At 38.3% G+C, this 22,389-nt stretch overlaps 1 protein-coding gene across 1 annotated transcript in view; it reads left to right on the plus strand.

The window, feature by feature from the left end:
• Positions 1-22,389, plus strand: part of CRYBG3 (crystallin beta-gamma domain containing 3) — a 125,681-nt gene that overhangs the window by 80,504 nt on the left and 22,788 nt on the right. The window contains exons 13-17 of the mRNA XM_052639667.1: positions 3,623-3,765; positions 3,866-3,992; positions 4,925-4,957; positions 10,657-10,769; positions 15,431-15,557. Coding sequence (XP_052495627.1) covers positions 3,623-3,765; positions 3,866-3,992; positions 4,925-4,957; positions 10,657-10,769; positions 15,431-15,557 — 543 coding nt within the window. The remainder of the gene's footprint in view (positions 1-3,622; positions 3,766-3,865; positions 3,993-4,924; positions 4,958-10,656; positions 10,770-15,430; positions 15,558-22,389) is intronic.

Raw genomic sequence — 22,389 nt, forward strand, 5'->3', positions numbered from 1 at the left:
TTCCATCATGAGGTTCCATCATTATTCATCTTTCTGGAGCAACAGAGCTCCGCTTAAATCTGTGTGACTTTGAAAGTTATTTAATAAGTTTAAGTTATTTAATTGTGCTTAGAGTTGGAATGATGGTAGCCTGGTAACCTCACAGGACTTGGGTCCTATTGCAGTCACCTCATGAACAAGGCAGTTAAGTTTAGTTTTTTGTTTTTGTGTTTTCTTACATATTTTATTTATTTTACTTTGGACATGTGACCCTGGAGATTTTGCCCCAGATGATTGGATTTGGCTTAGAGTTAGAGCTCCCCGCAGCAGGAACACCATATTGATGGCAGCTAGTCAACTGGATCAGATATTGTGTATTTGGTAGGTTTGAGTGTAACAAGCAGAGAGGATCAAAGCCAGGAGACAGACTCAGAAACATTTTTAGAAAAAGATGGAAGGCAGAAGCTACAAGGCAAGGAAAGCTATGAATAAACAAAAGCAGGAGGTTAAATGAGAGAACAGTGTCTCTGTTAGAAGACCCCTGTGCCCTTGGCCACATCTCTGGGCATGGGAGCCAGAGTAGGAAGGACAGAGACTCCAGCCATGTGAGTATATTTATTTGTGAACCCGTGGACTGCCAGCACTTGTGCCTGGCACCGGGTCCTGTGACAGTAAACCCCTCCTTCTCTGTTCAGCCCCAGGCTGCACCATGGCCCAATGGCCTGTGCCTCCGGCCTGCTTCCCACCTCACCCTCCTCACGGCTGCCAGTCTCCCACAACCCATGCCATAGGATTCATCAAAACAGTGTTCAAGTAAACATCACACCGTAATACAAGTGGTTTCTCAATGAAAAGGCACAATCACAGCACATGTTCCCATTTTACTCCAGCGTGATGCAGTGGCCGATAGCATATGTCAGCTTATCTCTGCCCCCCTATAACCCTAACAGGGAGTAGATACAGAACAGTGGTAGGGGCAGACAAGATAAAAGCAGAGGTGGGACATCACAGAGTCACGAGAATAGCGGGGGAGAGGTCTGTGTGTGAGAGCTGCTGAAGGCCTGCCCATTGTGGCTGGGCCGGACTTGGTTGGCAGCTATTGATATCAGTTCTTGACTAGGACCCGGATGGCCACCTTCACTTGTCATCACCACGTTGTATCCTCACAGCCACCTGGAGCTAAGTATGTACTTTCAGGTTGTTAAGAAACAGAGGCAAGTTCATGTTCCTTGGGTGATAGAAGTTTCTTTTGTCAGTATAAGCAAGTTTGTTGATATGGTACCCAGGCTGTAAAATTTCACTGGGGAGGCTTGTCCTGGGCAAGCAAATCTCTGTTGTTATTTAGTCGCAAAGTTGTGTGCAAATCTTTGTGACCTCATAGACTGTAGGCCACCAGGCTCCTCTGTCCATGAGATTTCCCAGGCAAGAATACTGGAGTGGGTTGCCGTTTCCTTTTCCAGGGGATCTTCCCAACCCAGGGATCAAGCCCATGTCTCCTGCATTGGCAGGTGAATTCTCTACCACAGAGCCACCAGAGAACCCAAGAAATCTCTAATAGGATGTTAGGGCCTTGATTTAATATATGTATATTCTAGATTTGTATTTGGAAAATTCCAGGTCTATGTCTATAATGAGATACAGAAATATCAATATGTGTATATGTGCATGTATACATATATACACATATATATGTAAATTCAGGATTTAAGGAAGCTCAAAAGATAACAAGTGCACGTGTTTGAAAAATATTCTGTTAATAAGGTGAGGGATAGACAGTGGGAGTCATAAAGACTAAATTCACCTAGCTTCCACATTTTTAAGAAAGATGCAAAAGCAATGAAGGCGACAGGTGTTCTCAGGTTCCACATGTTTACTCAAGGAGGAATTGAAAACCCAAATATGGCTTAGAAAATATAATGAAAATTTCAGTAAAAAGCCTTTATCTTTTTTCCTGAAGTTTCAAATGAAATTTGACCCACCTGTATCAGCAGTTTTTAAAATCCTTGAAAGTTGACATGTACGTTGTAAGTGCAAGAGAATTTTTTTTTCAGATGTATTTTCTTTCTCCTCATAGATGCTTTGTTTTTATTGGATACTGTTTTGCTTGTTCATGTAAAATGAATGTTTGTCCTGGAAATCTTAGATTGTAATAATAATCATAATGAGAAATTTGATAGTGTTTGAGATGTATAGAAGCTGATAACATTTTTCTATAGGTCTAAAAATTGAGCTACAAACAATGAAATAATAGGCAGAAATAAAGTTTTTATTTTTTTTAATGCGTTCTGTATTTTCCAGTTAAAAATACACCTATTTGAAATTCTGAAAAAATATAGGGTAAAATTTTTCAACTTCTGGACCCAAAGGTAACCACTCTTGGTTTTTCTTTTTTTTTCTTCTATCCTTTTTTAAATGAAAAGTTGAGGGTTTTGTGAGAACTTCTCATCTTACCAAGCTTTTAAGTTTTAGTTTTTGTCCTACTCTTTTATCCTTACATTTATATCTGACAGTGATTAAGAGTTTAGAACAGACAAACAGATTTACACTCAAATTCAACCTCTGCCCCTCAATAGCTGTGATATATCAGGGAGTTGACTCAATTTTGTCAGCTGTAAAATAGGAGTGATAGTAAAATAATCACATCAGAAATAAGGTATGTAAAGCTCTTGGCAGAAATGAGTATGTGATATATTTTTAACTGTTAACTTGTTAAAAACTCTCCTTAATTGTATTTATTCCATCAAGCAGTGGATGCTTAAAGGTTTGTGTTTGTAAATCTTTTGGACATATATACTATTTACGGCTTTTCACTATGATAAATAATTCATCTTTGCATATAAATTAACTGTCACTCAGTTTTAAGAAACTTAAGAAAAAAGGAATATCACACTCAAAGAATAAACAATTTCAGTCTTTCAAATATATGTCTAAATTGTTTTCTAAAATAGCTGCAGCACATATATTTCCACCAGAGACGTTCCCTGCTAAAACTGGGTTTTTTGATATTTCTTGACTTAAAAAGTGAAACTGTATCTGTTTTAGTTTGAATTTCTTTATTCTTATAGTGAAATTAGACATTTGTTTGTTTTTAACTTCATCTTTTTTGTAAATAATGTTTATCTTGTGAATTAACTGTCAAGTTGGGTCTTATAATTTTTCTGTGATTTTTAAGTATTCTGTCTGACTACATGGAGATGTTGTCCTCTGATTTTAATTTTTAGAAAACAATTTTTTCAAGCAAATTTCATTTATTCTGTTATATTTAAACTCATAAAATCCTCTCCCACGATGCCCACAGTACATTGTATGTTTACTTTCTGTTTCAGGTGGCTTTTGCTCTTTAGGCACAAGTTAGACTTAGTTTCCTTTCTAATTACCATTACATATGATAGTCTGTAAGTGCCAGCAGTTTACTGACTGTGAACTAATTTCTAGTTTCATAAAATTATTTCTCTGCTTAAAGTAAATTGAGACTTATGTTTTCTTTAAACTGTTTAGGAGTAATGCCTATTAAAATTGCCTTCAGTGTCATTTAAAATTCTTCCTGAAGTTGTGTGAAAATTATCCCAAAAGCATGTGAAAATTGTCAAGATACAGCAAGCCATAAAACAAAATGCCTCAACTTTCCTCTTCTTCTTTTTAGAATTTCATAGAATCTTCAATCACACTGTTTGACTCTGATCTGGAAAGTGGGAAGTTTATTGACATTACAAATCAGGAAATTTCTGACTTAGGAGAAATTGGCTTTGGCAGTGAAACAAGGTCCATTCATGTTAAAAGTGGCGTGTAAGTTGACTCCTAAGAATCATGAGCTTCTTTGGTGTTTAAATTGTTGGTTGCTCAATTCTGTGTCACCTCTGTTCTTTTTCTTTTTTATCCTACTTAGATGGGTTGCCTACCAGCAGAAGTTCTTCTGTGGAGAACAGTACATTTTAGAGAAAGGGAAATACAAGTGCTTTTTTGACTGGGGAGGATCAAATAATACAATCATGTCAATACGACCCATACAGTTGGTAAGTTAAATATGAACATAGCCAGTGCCAGTGGCATGTAATGGCATACAGTTGATGTGTGGAACGGGCTTTAAAAAAGTGGGACTGTTGGATTATGTTGTTATGTATCTACAGAGAAAATGAAACAGCATATGAATTTCTGTAGACTGCATAGACAGCTAGTAGGTAGTATTAGCACCTCCATGATTAGGAACTCTTGTCATTTGATCAGTTCATTCATCCAGTAGCATGTATTTAGTGCCTTTGACATGTCAGACAGGACTGATCACTGGAGATAAAAGATGAATAAGCCTGCCCCAATGGGTCTCTGTGTCTCTTAGAGGAGACAGACAATTATTATGCTCTATTACTTACAGTATGACTAGTGAGAAAATGAAGTGTGTAGGCAGGTGTAAGCAGTGCTGAGGGACCAGGGAAAGGGAACATGGAGAGCCTGGGGCTCTGGGGACCATGCCAGACTTCAAGAAGAGATGATTTTGAGTGATGCCTTAGAGGATAAACGCAATCTTTCCAGAAAAGGAAGTGGGGCAGAAAAGGCAGTTCAGAAAGAAGGAATCATCTCCACATGTGCAAAGTTACAAAGTTATGAAAGAGTGTGGCCAGTGTGGATAGTAACAAGCACTGCGGAACAGTAAGGGTACCCATGAGATAGTGATGGGAGAGAAGTGGTGAGAAGTTCAGGGTCTTTCTAATGGACAGTGGGGCACATTTTTCTTCTGCTCAAAATGAATATTACTCAAAATGAATTAGTAATAAATATTAAGGTTATTATAAACTAATTTAGTAGATTATTTGAGGGTCCTTACCAGTCAAAGAATCTAGTAAATTGGTCAGATCATATACTTTGTTTTCCAAAGGATATTTTCAGCACTTTCAAAGACAACTAAGAATATATGATTATAATTCTTAAAATGTTTTTATATATGTTTCAGGAACCACTTGGGATAAATGAGCCTCCACATTTGGTATGTTTAAAGATATTCTTAACTTATAATTGTTAAATATTGCTTACTAAATATGTATACTCTTTCTCTCAAGTCTGTCTCTTTCCCTCAGATAACTTTTATGTGTCTGCATGGCATGGCAGTTTATATTGTACTAGGAACCTGTGGGCACCAGTGTGCTCATCCTTGTTACTGATCACGTTGGCCTGGGTTTGTCACAGTCCTTTGTTTTTCTCCTACTAGAGCTTCAGCACTGACCACTTTGGGTTCGTCTCAAACCTCTGCCATTCTTTCTTTCCTGTTGCCCATCCATTCTTCAACATCACATTCTTAATCAGCATAGTATGTTACGCTGTCCTGTGGAGGAGCAAACTTACATGGAGAGATGGCATGCTTATTATGTAAATGTATCTCTAAACCCTAAGTCACAAATTTCTTAAAAGTGCTGGTAAACCTGCAACCCTGCTTCTTTATTTCTAGTATGTTAATGGTTTGAAGGATTGGGTGATACTCTGGTGCCTAATATTTGTTTATTATCCATTGAGAGCTAGAAATTGTGCTTACTTAGTGCTTCTAATAACTCGGTGAGGTCAGAATTTATCTCATTTATTCATGAGAAAAACCAAGATTTAGAATTTAAGTGAGCATCATTTCACACAGCTCGAGGTCACAAAAGAGGCACTTTTTGTATCTAATTCCAAGATTTTACATCAAAGAAAGACGTATCTTGGTACAAGCAGTACAACCATATAAGAAAGGGGGTAAAATACAGTGCTTCCTCTGTCTCATTTAAAATAACAAATTTAGAAAAATTTCTTCAAACAGCCAAAAAGAATGATTGGTTCTAAGTATTTGACATTTGCTAGTTTTACATAATGTTGAATCTTTTTCTCTGTGTACATTTTGCACATTCCTGTCAGTGTTTATATATCTCAAATCAGCTTAGTTTAAACCATATTTCTCTTCACAATGTTTTCAGGTTTTATTATTTTCTGATTAGCTCAGGCCTCTTGGGAACATTTCCTCTCTGAATATAACTCAGTTTCTGGAGACACTTCCTGCCAGATCTTTATTTTGAATCTTAGAAAACTCCAACCATGGACTTTCAAAGCACTTTTTTTTTCCACATGAATCAATATAACATGAGTAGATAAAAGAGATAAAACTGGGATAATTCCAAGCTGCACATTCTCTGAGTTTTAAGTGCAGATAAAAAATTCATATTCTTTTAAGCTCTGTTTCTCTCCTTCCTCCATTCCCTTTTTTTTTTTTCTTTTTTTTTTGTTTAATGAACTTCCTTGTTTGGAACAGATTGCTCAGAGGATTTTCTTTATAGTATTTCCAGTCCAACTTGAAGAAAAAGGAAGCAGCCGCAAACACCCAGTGAAATTGGCACCGTTTATTTTCTGAATATGGTTCAACCACTGCCTTGTGAAATAAAGGTCCTGACAAGTGTATGACAGCTGGACATTTGGTAACAAGCAGACAAAGCCGCCTTATTTACCCAGTATCAAAGCTCTTATTATTTCCATTGGACCAGATTTTCAGAAAGTTTAGCTTGTTTTCATTTACCCAAATGAAAACAAGCGGATCTTGGCTGATAGTCTGGTTCCTTTCATTAACTATAAAGTTATTTTCTCCTTCACAAGTAGTTGTGATAGTCAGGTTGACAGTGGTAGAGGCTGTGTTTATATGGGGTAGTTATTTTTCTCTGTCTGAGGAATAAGAAGGAAGTTACATCTCCAGTTCAAGTAACAGGGAATTCTTAACATGCTGGTGATTTGAAAGTAAACCTCAAGTCACCTGAGAAGCAAAAAGCCAAAAAGTACATGTGTAGAGATTTACGCTAGTAAAAATACCATTGCGGATGTGGAAGCATAGGATGATGATGTATGTCTTATTTGAGACACAGAATACCTCCTTTTATTGAGAAGATTGTTTTTTTCCTGTGACTGAAGGTCGATTCACCAGGTCTGATTGCCAGGTCACAATATATGATACAAGAACAGGATCATTATAGAGTTCTTCATAATTAGCAAATGGCATTTTATTTTTATTTTTCCCAGACCAAACAAAAATAGAATGTGAATTATGTTCATCATGTCTTCGTCTCTCTCTTTTCACAAGTCCTGAATATCTGCCATCTCACTAGATTAACTCATATAAAAGTGAGTTCTGTTTCCACTGAGATTGTATTCCAGGCCTCCATTCTCTAGAAATTCTGTTTTCTCCCCTATGACCCAGCTAAGGACCTTTCTTTCCTGGAATCTTCTTCAAGTCCATTTGCAGTATAGTTATAAGTTTGAATTTCTTTGAATATTGAGCCTCTGTTTCATTTTATACGTGATTCTAGCTCAGAAAAAGCAACTTGAGTATTTTCTTGTATTGGATAATTCAGCCAGATTGAATTCTCAAGAGATCACAGACCCTTTAACAGCGGTGGTTACTGTTACCACGTATGGAAGATAAGAAAACAACAATTCTAGTCAAGTCAAATATTAGTAAGATTCAAGAGCAGTATAGGAAAACATTTGGAGGGGGGTGGTACTAAGACCAGATAGTTTTATTTATTCAAATGCTAAAATAATTTCTCTGAGAATACTCTGTCTTGTCTAAATGAGATGTTCTGCAGTCCATGGTGTCGCAGAGAGTCAGACATGGCTAGTGACTGAACAACAATGAGAACAACATGACCAGATCCTTTTTATAGACTCCAGAGGCCAGAAATACTCAGGAAGCAGTACTTATCTAAGTAAAGAAAGCTCTGAGTAAACAGGGACGTAAAATCACTATAGAATATGCAGTTGATATGAGAAGTACATAGCACTGCAGTATGAGACAATGTGAAGTAATGGAAGAGTGGAAACAAAGCCTTTTTCTCTGTTTAACGTCCAGTACGTTTACTTGCAGGAAGTCCACAGGGCTGCAGAACATCTCATTGAGATAGGATAGAGTGTTCTCAGTTGAATTATTTTAGCATTGGAATAAATAAAACTACATTCAAAAATTATTCTGATATTATGAAATAAATTAACAAAGCACAACTTCCTTTGTTCAGTAATTAAGTTCTTGAAGTTTTAGTTTGTCATACTGAAGAACTATTACATTTGTTAATGTGTATTATAAATGAAAAATACATAGTAAAAGAGAAAGGATTTCTACAAAATTTTCATCATAAAGGGGTGATAATATCTGCTTCAAAGTGTAGTTCTAAAGAAGACACAAGACAGTATATGTGAAAAGGCACCTTGGAAACCGCTGATACACTGCTGCTTTTTTCCTTCGTACACTTGCATCTGGAGCTGGTAGGCACGGAACCATGCTTACATGGCACGGAAGGATGGGTGTAATTAGAAACAACTCATTTCTTGTTCATCTGATTATTCATCTGTGTTCTATGCCACGTATCCGAGTTGTTTTGTATATTTATTCTCCATTAACCCAAAAAGGAAACCAAAATAGTGACTAATCCAGCTAGCTCTTCACAGGACTTATTTTTCACCAGGACACTGCCACTTAATTTCACCCAGTATGTGCTTAGTCACCAGTTGTGTCCGACTCTTTGCAACCCCATGAACAGTACCCACCAGGCTCCTCTGTTCGTGGGATTCACCAGGCAAGAATACTGGAGTGGGTTGCCATTTCCTTCTCCAACCCAGTATAAAAAGCACAGATTAATTATTATAATTAGAAGTCACTGAGTTGGTTTCTGTGCGTCCATCCTCAGAACATTATTATGATGAGAATTATTCTATTCTGAGGCATTTGTGAGGTAGTTAAAATGAGGTGTTACTTTTCTGGGGTTGGACACATCTTAAGTGAACCGTATCTCATTTAGGGGATAAAAATAAATTCAAATCAGTATTAAGTCCTTTTTTTTTTTGCTTTGCATAAAGAGTATTTTAACTATTTGAATCAAAACAGTACTTTATGATAGACTCTGTGTGTGAGAGAGAGAGAGACAGAGAAAATTTTAATGCTTCCGGGTGAAGACTAAGACTAAAAAGTAGAAGCAGTTATAACATACTACCTGAAATATGATTAACGTGCATCATCAGTTGTCCAGGATTTGGCATTTTATGGCTTCATGGTAAAACATTGAAGTATAAATCTTAACCTCAGCAATAGGAATATAATTAATTCAACAAACTGGGAATACATGCAGTGAATCAGACAGCCGTGATCCCTATTCTCACGTGCCTTTTCTGATTGTTATTGTGAATAAAGATAATATTTGCCTGTAGGAGAAATCACTCCACATTTTGAGGAGTTAAACATGATTTACTTTTTAGCTTCACGTTCTACAAACCTTTAAGTTAAAAAGCATCGTCTGAAAAACCACCAGCTGAAATCCTTATCAAGGAATCCAGGGCAGTTTGCCTGGACATGTAGAATTGTGCATATACAGGGAAGCATTCCAGAGGTCTGTATTGTCTTGGACTTGTTTTTGCCTTTTCCTACCAAAGGCCCATGGTAGGAACTTGACAGATCATGCCTCCATAATGCTGGGAGTCCCATGGTGTTTTAACACTCCAAATATAGGCTCGTTTCATGTTAGGAAATCATATTGTATAAGGGGGAGTGGGTTCTCAGCTTTCTGGCTTGGACTTGGCTTTGATATCAGACCAGGCAAGGTCAGAGCAGAATGAGATAGCCAAGAAACAGTTCCTCAGGGTTCAGAGACCATCCGTCTCTAAGAGGACCCTTGGGAAGATGAAGGAGGCGAACATCCACTGCTCAATGAAGCCTTGTTCTGGATGAAGCAGTGGCAGGAAAGAGGGTGGTGCTGCAGCTGCTTATTACGATGCATTCTCAGCTACAACACAGGCCTGTCAGTGCCGGGTGGATCTGTGGGCCGTGTTATTTCAAGGCTCCAGTGTATTATAAAATATTTATAGGCCTCATTAATTTTTTCTTACCTATTAGAGATCCAAGGCCACTGGCGTTGCACAGTATTATATCTCTGGTCTAAAGGGAATTATAGTTGAGATTTCATGAATTTTCCTTGACATAAAGAAAAGAACTAAAGCAGAAATGTAGTTAATAGTTATATAAGGCTGTAAGCTGTGCGTTTAAGGTATTCTATCAGTAAACTGAAGCCTGTAAGCTGAAATACATGGCACAACCATCTTTCTTTCTTAACTATAAATCTTGCACTAATCCCATCATTATTATCTTCTCTGCCATCTGCTCCTGGGGCCTCACAGGCATCCGCATGCTCATTTATGGTCACGCGCTCGTGCTTTCTCCTTCTTCCTTTTATTAACTGTGAATCAAGAAGGCTTGGCGAGAGAAAAGCTGTAGCCACCCCTCATACCAATCCAAACTGCCTTCGTGTTTAGCACTAAATTGCTTCTTTTTTTTACACATGTTTTCTCATCACAGGGGATAATGATCACTTGATGAAATGGACAGGGACCAAATTTGGCAGAGGAGGGGTTCTGATTTACTTCTACAGGTAGATTTGTTTTCTGGGCCTCTGTGCCCAGAATCTGGTGGTTTGAAATGATAAATAAATTGTGACATTTCTGACAAACACATAAGAAAAAAAAAATGAGTTTAAAGAGAATGTCTTCCTTCACACGGATTCCTTGTTAATAAATAAAACATGAGTCTAGTATTTTGCTGAATTTTTATAAGTACATAAGACTAAAATGTTTTCATTTGCTTCTGTGATGATATCAAACAGCTGTTCTCTGTTTGTTGTGTTGCTCTTGTAGCTCAAAGCTTTCAGTAAACCAGGGTTCCAAGGTGAATGTATCGATTTCACAAAAGAAGTTTTGGACTTGACTTCATCATTCATGCCATGTTCTTTTAAAGTTCTTCGGGGTTGGTAAGTATGCCTATCAGCTGATCTCTGCTGCTGTTTAAATAAGTGAATTTCTTTTAAATTTATACAAATCTGACTTTCTCTTTTGAGTACTCAGTGAAAGAAAAAATTTTAATCATTTTAATCTTCCTTCACATGGATTCCTTGTTAATAAATAAAACATGAGTCTAGTATTTTGCTGAATTTTTATAAGTCAATTGCTAATTAGCCTATGCGAACTTTGCCCGGCTTGTGTTATGAGCCATTGTGAAAGAGAATGCTAATTAGCCAACTCTGAGACTACTTTGCTGAATTGTTTTTCCTCATTGTTATCTTAGATTATTCCCTAACTATTTTGCATATTTATATTGTGTGTTTACTGAGTAGTATAATAGAAAGCTATAAAAAGCATTTTTGTCCAGATAAGACATATTACTACTAAATTAAAAAAAAAAACTTTGTATTTAAAGTATCCGTTGTCCCCATTTCACAGTTGAAAATCCCTGATTCAGAGTTAGTTTCCCAAGGTCACATATCACATGTCAGGGATTGCTTTGGCTGTGTTTTTGTTGTTGTTGTTTTAATTCTATGTCCTTCCAACTGTGGTAGCACACCGGACCTTTCTTACATGTATATGAGACTATATGTGATTCTCAATTTATATTCTAACATATATTCTCTATGTATCATTTTTTTATTGTGGTACACTATATATAACATGAAATTTACCATTTTAGCCATTTTGAAGTGTGTATGTCTTTACAGTAGCATCTCTATCAGACATCTACCTAATAACTCATCAAAGTCCCCTCTTCCTTCAGGATATCTTGGACTCATCAGTTCTCCTCCTTTTCTCTTGAACCGGTAGAGACAAGAGTCCTGTTTACCATTTGAGGAATTTCAGTCTCCTACTGAGACACACTCTAGTGTTGTCTTATTTCCAGTGTTTACCACAAACCAATCAAAGCCCATTTATTTGTCCCAAAGTCCAGGTTAATATTTTTATTCCTCTTGTTTAAATCCCACAGTCATTCTCTGATACCAGTCAGATCGAGATCAGGATTGATCTGAACCTTTCCAGGATTTACCATCCAAAAAAAAAAAGAAAGTGTCACTTTCTATATACAAGCTCCATTCTATCCACATACTAGCCCCCTTTCCTGCTGTCTCTAGGCATTTACTCAGCTGTGTGTTTTCTTCCTTATGCCTCTGTACCAAGGGTCAGCAAGCTTTTTCTGCAGAGGACTAGGTAGTAGATATTTTTAGCCTTCTGGGCCATAGAGGCTCTGTCCCAGCTACTCAGCACTGTAGCACAGAAACAGGCACCAGCAATACATAAACAAGTAGGATGTGTTCCAGTGAAACTCTGTTCATGGATGTTGAGCTTTGAATTGTATATATCATTCACATGTCATAAAACCTTTAATTTTTTGTTAAAACCATTTAAAAATGCAGAAGCCAGTCTAAGCTTGTGAGCTATTGGAAAACTGGCAGTGGAATGGATTTGGCCCACATGCTGTAGTTTACAGCTCTGCATCAAAGTGTCAAGTCAGTTTATTTCTCTCCCTTGGTTCTTGTCTGGCTGCAACAAAAATTTGGAACAAGGGACTAAAGGGTTTAAAACAGCAGACAAATTGCAGCTCAGTTCAGCTCAAGCAGACAGATCTTTTATTAGACAGACATTCCCAAGACGTGGAAGCAGGCCCACACCAAAGGAGTCGTCTCCTGATTCTTCTTGGCTTCTGCCTTTGTATAGTTCCGTCTTCTCCTTTTGGTTGTGCCCTGTGCAAAAGAGGGCTTGTACCCACCACCAGTCAATGAAAGGGAATGCAAATGAGCAAACACTTAGGGCCAATTGACAGTTGCAGTTTATATAACAGCAGGCTCTGTGTGTATGTCTTCCCATAATTCAATCTGTTATAGTCAGTTGTATTTATGTGTAGAATATTTATGAACCCTTAATGGGCTCCTGGCTGCCTGAGGGTACTTGGGGAAGCCCCTGTGATTAGTTTGTATCTACTGTGTGCCCTGGACACATGTGCAAGAGTTGGAAAAATCTCTCTGGTTATTTCCTAGCATGTCTGTGAACTCTCCTGGGGTGTCTGGGATACTGTTTAGAGATCAGTTGGCTAGGCCCATCCCTCTTTGCTCATACCTAACTTCCTACCTAACAAAAATGTGTAGGTTTCAAGTGGATCTTGTCAGTGGATGTTACTTGGTTGGCCTACATGCTATGTTTAAGAAGTTTTTTCATATCATTGCTAAGATTTAGGATATTTTCCAGAAGAAACTATTTTTCACCTTCTGCTAAAAAAATCAGAAGATTTGGAAAATGAGGGAACATTCACTTTTGTTGATAATTATTAATGACTGGCATCGAGTAGAGGCGTGTGTGCTCCCCAATGTACCATAGGATATATTGGCAGGTTTTTTTTCTTTTTCACCTGGTACACTGCTCATTTATATTTACCTACCTGGCCTCCTGCAGGTGTGTAAGTTTGTGAACCTTGCTTAGTACTTACCTGCATATATATTTTTACGGTTCAGTCCATCTTCATTCTCTCTGTTAACCTTCTCAACTAACCCTAAGTTAGTCTTTTTCCCATTCTGATTTCCAGTGATTCTCACTACTTTGAACCTCTTTGGATGTTACTGTGTTTATACTTACTTCCAAGAGGATGTGAAAGTTTCTGCAATATGAAAACACATCAGGTAGGACACAGTTGAATAGATTAGCTGCAGTTCTTCAGTGAGAAATCTATATACCAAGGGCCTGAAATAATTTTGTTCCTAGTAGTCGATTCTGAGTTTCTAAGATAAATGAAAGTATTTTGCAAGGTAAGTTTGAATTTTGTGATAAAGCACTGAAGTTTTGGATTCTTTTTTTACCCGTTTGAGGCAAATATATTTTCCTGACACTGAAGTCTAGGATAGATTCGTCATGTGTATTGCTTCATGTTAGAAATGTTATTTACTTACAAACAAATATATATTATATATATATATAGTGTATGTGTGTATATATATATGTATAATTTATGTATACATTTGTCCCTTGGTATCTGTGAGGAATTGGTTTCAGAAACCCCCACATATACCAAAATCCATGGATGCTCAAGTGCCTTATGTAAAGTAGCTTAGTATAGTCAGGCCTTCGTATCTGTAGGTAGGAAACCAGTAGATATGGAGGGCTATCTACATACAAAATGTACATTTTACTTATATATTTTATTTATATTTATGTGTGATTTATTAAACAGTAGTTTTAATAAGAGGATACAGGAACTATGGTGATTGCTTATGATTGCAAATGCTTTAGAGATCTGGATTTGAGCCCAGGTCACCACTTCCTAGCTATGTAATCTTAAACAAATGGGACCATTTCTCTGAACCTCAGTTTCCTCCTCTATATGGTAGTCACTCTGTGGTGTCCAACTCTTTGTGACCCCATGGATTGTAGCCCACCAAGCTCCTCTGTCCACAGAATCCTCCTCTGTAACTGGGGTAATAACAGTACCTACCTCAAAGGATTCTATTTATAAGAACTAAATAAAGCATGTAAGGGCTTAGCTGCATGCCCAACACATTGAAATTTTGTCATAAATATTGGCTGTAAAATGCTAATTACAGAGACCTCCCTTGCATTCCAGTGGCTAAGTCTTCACCTCCTAATACAGGGATGTGGGTTTGACCCTGGTCAGGAAGCTAAGATCCCACATATCTCACTGCCAAAAAACCAAAACGTGAAACAGAAGCAATATTGTACCAAAGTCAATAATGTTAAAAAGTGGACCACATTAAAAAAAAATCTTAAAAAATAAAATGCTTATCACACAGGAGACGTGGCAGTAAATTGTGTTATGGAGCATCTCTGGATATCTGACGTTCACCTTGTTTAGCTATACTACAGTTCTGATGATCTTAAAATATAGGGCTAGAAGTGAAACTCACCAGAGCTAAAGTAGTAACAGTCAATATAATTTCTCCCTTGGGCTCCTTCTTGCCAAAATGCCATGTTTTAACGAAAATTTTGATGAGTGCCCTACTGAAGAGAATTTGCTGTGGAAGATTCTAAAGGATTCATTTCCTTTTAAAAATCTCTGCTAGCTATCAGCTGTGTAGATGACAGGTTTTAAATATTTGTGTGTAATTTTAGGAGTCTAGCTTCTAACTCAGCCTAGACTGAAAGCAAGCTCATTATTAAATAAGGGTAAAATTTTTATTCTCTCAAAAAGAACTTCTAATCTGTTGAAGCACTTAATAACTACTGTAATTTAATCCCAGGTTTTTATACTTGAAAGCACCAAATTAAGTTAATGGTTAGCTTACAGCACATATCTTAACATCAATTCTCAGCTGTCATTTAATAGGGGAGTCTTGGGCAAATCACCTAACTTTTTTAATCCTTAGTTGTGTTGTCTATAAAAGTAAGGACATGTTTCTCCCTCATAAATTAATGAGTACACAGTAAAAGAACACATGTGGAGTACCCAGTGTGGCACGTGGTAAGCAGTCAATAAGTGATAGTGGTAGCTTTTTTTTTTTTAATCGACTCGGAATATTTGCTGCTGATCAGCACCAGGACTTTTATATCCTCCTCCTAGCCTGTTTCCCTCTGCATTGATAATGAGTCCAGCTGCCAGCTGATACAGTTTCACTCAAAGTTTCCCTGCTTGTTTTTTCAGCTGGCTCCTGTATTACCAAGAGGGTGTTTCCACTAATCAGTGTGTGTTAGAAGAAGGCCTCTATGCTGACCTTACTTCCTGTGGCTGCCCAACATCTAGAGTCAAATCCCTGAAGCCCATTGACTACGTAAGTACTTTGCCGAATGCATATTTATAAGATGTTTTCTGGTCCTGTTTAATTACCATGAATGAGAATGTGAAGTTGGAAGACATGCTACAAGGGAAAAATATAAAAATTTAAGTAACTTGCTTGTAGATTATAAGATGAGATTTACTCATGAAATCCAACTAATGTTAAGTTTGGTACTTTTCTTCCTTTTTTTTTTTTTGAGTAGAATGCAAAACTTAGAAAGCCGACTAATATATCCTTAAGATTAAATGACTACTTTAACCACTCTGGGTGACATTGACAAGGTTACTTCATTTCCTCATCTATAAAAGATAATAGTATCAAGTTGGCCAAAATGTTTGTTTGGGTTTTTCTGAAGGATGCTATGGGAAAAACCGTAACAAACTTTTTGGCCAACCCAATATTTTATATGGTCACTAGGATATTAAATGTGGTGGTGCTTATAAAAAGCCTACCATTTGGTAAGCACTCAATAAGTATTAGCTATTAGTATCATGGTTATAACTTTTAAAGCTAATAACCTGATCATTTCATCATTCTGTTAGATAAGTCACATGACAGCTTGTTGGCTGCTTAGGTTTACAGTGTTACTTTTAAGGCATGGACCTCCATTGGTATTGATTTCAAACCTTGTTTTGGGGAACTAGGGCTTTCCTGCCTAGTGTGTGCAGAATTACCTGGGCCACCTTGGAGGGCTACATTTATAGAATAAGTGGTTTCTCCTTTCTGTCATATTTACTCAGAATTTTAAGTGTTAGAAAAGCAGGATGACTACTTCGGGACATTCATTCTGTGTTCCTGGTTAGTGCTGCTGTCTTTGCAGAGGAAGTGGTGAAGATCTGGAATATTTTCAAGGTGTCCAGCTGATTCCCTGAGAGCATTTGGTCAAAGCTAAGATTCATGCAGTCATGACTAGAAACCCTCCATGGTGATGGTAGTGACTCAGACCTTTAATCAGAGCTAACTCCAGGAATGATGATCCTACTCAGGATCCTGATCCCAGCCTCAACAGCATCATCTTCTTTCACAGGGCATTCCTGGAGAGAATATTTGTGGTATCAGGCTAAGAATAGAGTCTTGGCAGAGGTACAGGAATAAAAATAGAGTCCCGATCTCTCTCAGTGGCCCTTAGACACCAACTCAGAAAGACTTAAGTGGCTACTGATGCTTCTTGTTTATTGCAGGAGAACTGGTTTAAAAAAAAAAAAAAGAAGAAGAATGTGTTTTGGTGAGTCTAAGTATTGATAAGGCTGAAAAAAGCTTTGGAAAGTAGTCTGCATTTACTGGGAAAGGAACTTTATTAGCATATTTTAGTCATCAAACTAGCAGACAGATGCTCAGATGCTTCAAATGAATGGAATTACTATTTTTCTTTGAGGAGTCACATTTCTTAATTCTCCTTTCAACATTCATGAAGTCAAAAATGAAAAAATTAGGAGCAAAAACATAGAGAATGTTTCTGTGTAAATTGAAACGTGCTGTTGCATGTCCCTGGTTTGGTCCTGTGGGATACAGCAGTGTTGGTGAAGGTGCCCCTTGGAGAGGACTTGTGAGCTATAGCCACTTCACTCCAAGAACTGATTCAAGAGTATATTCAGTTCATGTGAAGAGAACATTAACCTTTCTTAATGCCTTTACCAGATATGTTTTGAATCTTTGAAAAGTCTTTTTTTTTTTTTTGGTCTGCATTTTTGAATCATTGTGTGTACTGTATTTTTCAATGGATTAATTTTTGGCTTTTGGGTCTCCATTGCTGCGCAGCTTTCTCTAATTGAGATAAGCAGAGGCGAGTCTCCAGGTGCAGTGCTCAGGCTTCTCACTGCAGCGGCTTGTCTTGCTGTGGAGCACAGGTTCGAGGGCATGCAGGTTTCTGTAGCTGTGGCTCGTGTGGGCTCTGGAGCACTGGCTCAACAGTTGTGGTCGATGAGCTTAGCTGCCCCTCGACGTGTGGAGTCTTCCCAGACAGGGGTCAAACCCTTGTCCCCTACATTGGCAGGCACGTTTCTAACCACTGGACCACCCGGGAAGTCCTGAAAGGGCTTTGTTCAAGACATGTTCAGGCAGTAGGTTTAGTAGCGAAATGTGAGGTTGGGCATTGCAGCAAAGACCTGCAAATTGACCAGGAGTCAGCCTCAACAGGTAACATTTCCTTGGTGATGTCAACCATGCTTCACCCTGGTAGCCCTGAAACCCTAAGTTGATCAGACCTAGGAGACTGACAGTTAACCGAGAAGGCCAACCTGGTGATTTGTAGTTGTTGTTCAGTCACTCAGTCGTGTCCAACTCTTTGTGACCCCATGGACTGCAGCACGTCGGTCTTCCCTGTCTTTCACCCTCCTCCAGAGCTTGCTCAAACTCATGTCCATTGAGTCAGTGATACAATCCACCATCTCGTCCTCTGTCGTTCCCTTCTCCTCCTGCCTTCAGTTTTTCCTAGCATTAGGGTCTTTTCTAATGAGTTGGCTGTTTGCGTCAGGTGGCTAAAGTAGTAGAGCTTCAGCTTTAGCATCAGTCCGTCCAGTGCATATTCAGGACTAATTTCCTTTAGGATTGACTGATTTGATCTCCTTGCTGTCGAAGGGACTCTCAAGAATCTTCTCCAGCACCACAGTTCAAAACCATTAATTCTTTGGCACTCAGCTTTCTTTATAGCCCAATTCTCACATCCATAGACTACTGGAAAAACCATAGCTTTGACTTGATGGACTTTTGTCAGCAAAGCAATGTCTCTGCTTTTTAATATGCTGTCTAGGTTGGTCATAGCTTTAGGTAGATTCTAATGATTGAAATACGTGGGAATTCTGCCCTGAGCAATTTTCTGCTTTTTTGGAAGAACCCAGGAAATGGAATTAGTCATCAGAAGATTTGGGTAAAATGAGGTAAATGTCTTTAATGAGTAGTTTACCTGAGCTAGCTAACATGACCCACAGAAGAGACTCCTCTCCTAGTTGTTTGCATTCTCCAGACTCTGTGTATCCTTCCTTTGGAAAATTTTAGATGCACTTTATCTATCCTGCTTTTCTGATTACTTTCACAGCCCCTCTCTCCGTGCTATGTTCCTACTTAGGTATTGATATGCCTTTTTGTATATATTGGTTAATATTGCTGCCTATGCCACAATCAGTGTGATTCTGGATTCATTTTGGGAAGTGTTACATCCAGTTGAGTTGACTTTAGGATTGACTGATTTGATCTCTTTGCAGTCCAATACATATATATGAGCTCGTGATTTGATTTTGCTTTTATTAGTTAAAACTGCAGAGTTTTATGAGGGTGCTGCTTGTAGTTGGCATTCCCAGACATGCTGTGACTTAGTGCTCAAGTGTCATAATAGTATGATATTGAAGAATCCTAATACTTCATATAAGATCAGTATGTCTTGCAAATGACAGTTTGCTCCAGGCTGAATTCTATCTGTGCAGACATATGTTACCTTCTAGAGGCCCATGAATGCATAATTTTCATTCATTTTACAGTGAAAGAAGCTGTGAGCATCGAGTTCTGCTTTTCACTAGTGTGACCTTGTACAAATCACTTATTTTGACCTCAGTTAACTCACCTGTAAAGAAACTGTTAGAACAGGTATTTTTTAAATCTTTGACAGCCTCCAGTTCAACAGAATAAATATCTAGGGCATATTTCTAACTGGACATGAAAAACATTGTGTCCAGCCTTAGGATTCACATGGTCTGAGGGAATAAGATGGTATGTTAGTTTTCAATAAGGTTATGCCATATAACTGGGTTGGGAAGATGACCCAGAGTAGGAAATGGCAACCCACTCCAGTGTTCTTGCCTGGAAAATTCCACAGACAGGGGAGCCTGGCAGGCTACAGTCCCTAGGGTCACAAAGAGTCGGACATGACTGAGGATACACAATAGCAAAAACAATGCCATGTAACAGTCCCCAAAACAGTTGACGAGGAGCTAAGAGGTGGATGGGGAACTTAAGTAAACTGTTTTAATTGTTGGTCTAGTAGTGTGTGAGGTAACCTGCTCTTGTTTTGTTTCCATGGGAGCAGCAGTCTTCTCATTACTACTTCTTTAGTGTCTCCATGGTGGCCTGGCATGGAAGTTGGCCTCCTTTGAAGTATAAGCCAATCCTGGCAGCTACAAACAGGCAAAGCAAACGAAACATTGCAACACGAGGTTGTAGAAAAGGTTTAAATGAAATTTATGACTGTGATGACATAAACGATCTTAAAAGGTAGAATAAGAATTGGTGAGGCAGTAATTCATTCTGTGTGAGGGTAATGAATAAGGGGTACAGCTATAAATAGAAGAAGACTGTAAATCCAGGCACAGATTAAAGGAAGCAATGACTTTGTCAAGTGTGAAAGAGTCTGGTTACTATAAAATTTTCAGATGAACTCATATATAGTTAATAGCAGTAACAACTGTGTCCATTTTGAAAATGAAGGCCAACAGAAGCCTACAGTAAACATCATACTTCCGTGTGAGAAACCTAAAGCATTTCCTTTTAAGTTTAGGAGGAAGACAGTGGTCTCTACTATCACCACTTTGATTCAATATCATTTTGTAATCTTAGACACTTTCATAAGATTAAAACCAAAAAAGATATAAAGGAAGAAACAAAATTGTCAAGACTATCCACAGATAAGCTATTAGGGTTAATATGAATTCTTTAAAAGTAGCTGGATACAAGATAAATAGCAATTAAAATATAGGATACTTGGGAATAAGTCTAACAGAATGCAAGCAAATCCTTAATGAGGAAAATGGTAAAAACTTTCTTGAAGGACATAAAAGATGGAGAGAGATTTTTTAGATGAAAATACTTAATACTGTAAATATTTTGGTCTTCCCCAAATTAGTAAAATTTTGGGCAAAATGCTTACAGAATCTTTGGTCTTTTGTGAGGAGGAGGGTGAAGGTAAAGCATGACGACTTATTCTAAAATTAATATGGAAAAGATAGGGCACAAAGTGGAATTAAGATTGCTGGGAGGAATATCAATAATCTCAGATATGCAGATGACACTACCCTTATGGCAGACAGTGAAGAAGAACTAAAGACCTCTTGATGAAAGTGAAAGAGGAGAGTGAAAAAGTTGGCTTAAAGCTCAACATTCAAAAGACGAAGATCATGGCATCTAGTCCCATCACTTCATGGCGAATAGATGAGGAAACAGTGGAAACAGTGGCTGACTTTATTTATGGGGACTCCAAAATCACTGCAGATGGTGATTGCCACCATGAAATTAAAAGATGTTTACTCCTTGGAAGGAAAGTTATGACCAACCTAGACAGCATATTAAAAAGCAGAGACATTACTTTTTTCAACAAAGGTCTGTTTAGTCACGGCTATGGTTTTTCCTGTGGTCATGTATGGATGTGAGTTGGACTATAGAGAAATCTGAGTGCTGAAGAACTGATGGTTTTGAACTGTGGTGCTGGAGAAGACTCTTGAGAGTCCCTTGGACTGCAAGGAGATCCAACCAGCCCATCCTAAAGGAGATCAGTCCTGGGTGTTCATTGGAAGGACTGATGCTGAATCTGAAACTCCAATACCTTGATGTGAAGGTATTCACCTGATGTGAAGAGCTGACTCATTTGAAAAGACCCTGATGCTGGGAAAGATTGAGGGCAGGAGGAGAAGGGGATGACAGAGGATGAGATGGTTGGATGGCATCACCGACTCAATGGACATGAGTTTGGGTAAACTCTGGGAGTTGGTGATGGACAGGGAGGCCTGGTGTGCTGCAGTCCATGGGGTTGTAAAGAGTCGGACATGACTTGAGTGACTGAGCTGAACTGAACTGAGCCCAAAGATACAAGCTTCTAGTTCTAAGATAGATAAATACTAACAATGTAATGCATAATATGATAAATATAATAAACAGTGCTCTATGTTATACATAAAAGTTGTTAAGGAAGTAAATCCTAACAGTTCTCATCACGAGGAAGAACATTTTTATTTCCTGTTTTGTATCTATATGACATGATGAGTATTCACTAAACTTACTGTGGTAATCGTTTCACAGTGTATGAAGGTCAAATCATTTTGCTGTACACCTTAAAACTATACAGTGCTGTGCTGTGCTTTGTCGCGTCCAACTCTTTGCGACCCCATGGACTGTAGCTTGCCAGGCTCCTCTGGCAATTGGGATTCTCCAGGCCAGAATACTGGAGTGGGTTGGTTGCCATCCCTTCCTCCAGGGATCTTCCCACCCCAGGGAACGAACCCAGGTCTACCACATTGCAGGCGTATTCTTTACAGTCTGAGCCACCAGGGAAGCAATACAGTGCTATGTGTCAATTATAGCTCAATAACATTGGAAGAAAAAAAAATAGAAAATACAGGAGACTATGCTGATGATATTGGAGCAAGATAGATTTAAATGCAAAATGTACAAGTCAATAATAGGAGGGGTAAAAGGCCAGTGTATCAGTTTCCTGTTGCTGCTGTAACAAGTTCCCACAGATTTAGTGGCTTAAAGCAGCAGAAATGATCTAACAGTTTTGTAGGTCAGAAATCTAAAATGGGCCTTTCTGGGGTAAAATTAGGGGTCAATATGATTGCTTTCCTTCTGGAGATACTAAGGTAGATACTATTTCGTTACATTTCCAGCTTCTAGAGGTCCCCACATTCCTTGGCCCTCTTTCATCTTCAGGGTGCATTACTTCACTCTACCGTCTATCCTGTCTCTGACCCTCCTGCCTTCTTCTAAGGACCCGTCTGATTATATTAGGCCTATCTGGATAATCCAGACACATATCCCCACCTCTAGATTCTTAACTGTTCATCACACCTGCAAAGTCCCTTTTTGCTGCATCAGATAACATATTCACTGGTCCCAGGGATTAGGG

Source organism: Budorcas taxicolor, chromosome 1 (genome assembly GCF_023091745.1).
Source record: "Budorcas taxicolor isolate Tak-1 chromosome 1, Takin1.1, whole genome shotgun sequence".
NCBI lineage: Eukaryota > Metazoa > Chordata > Mammalia > Artiodactyla > Bovidae > Budorcas > Budorcas taxicolor.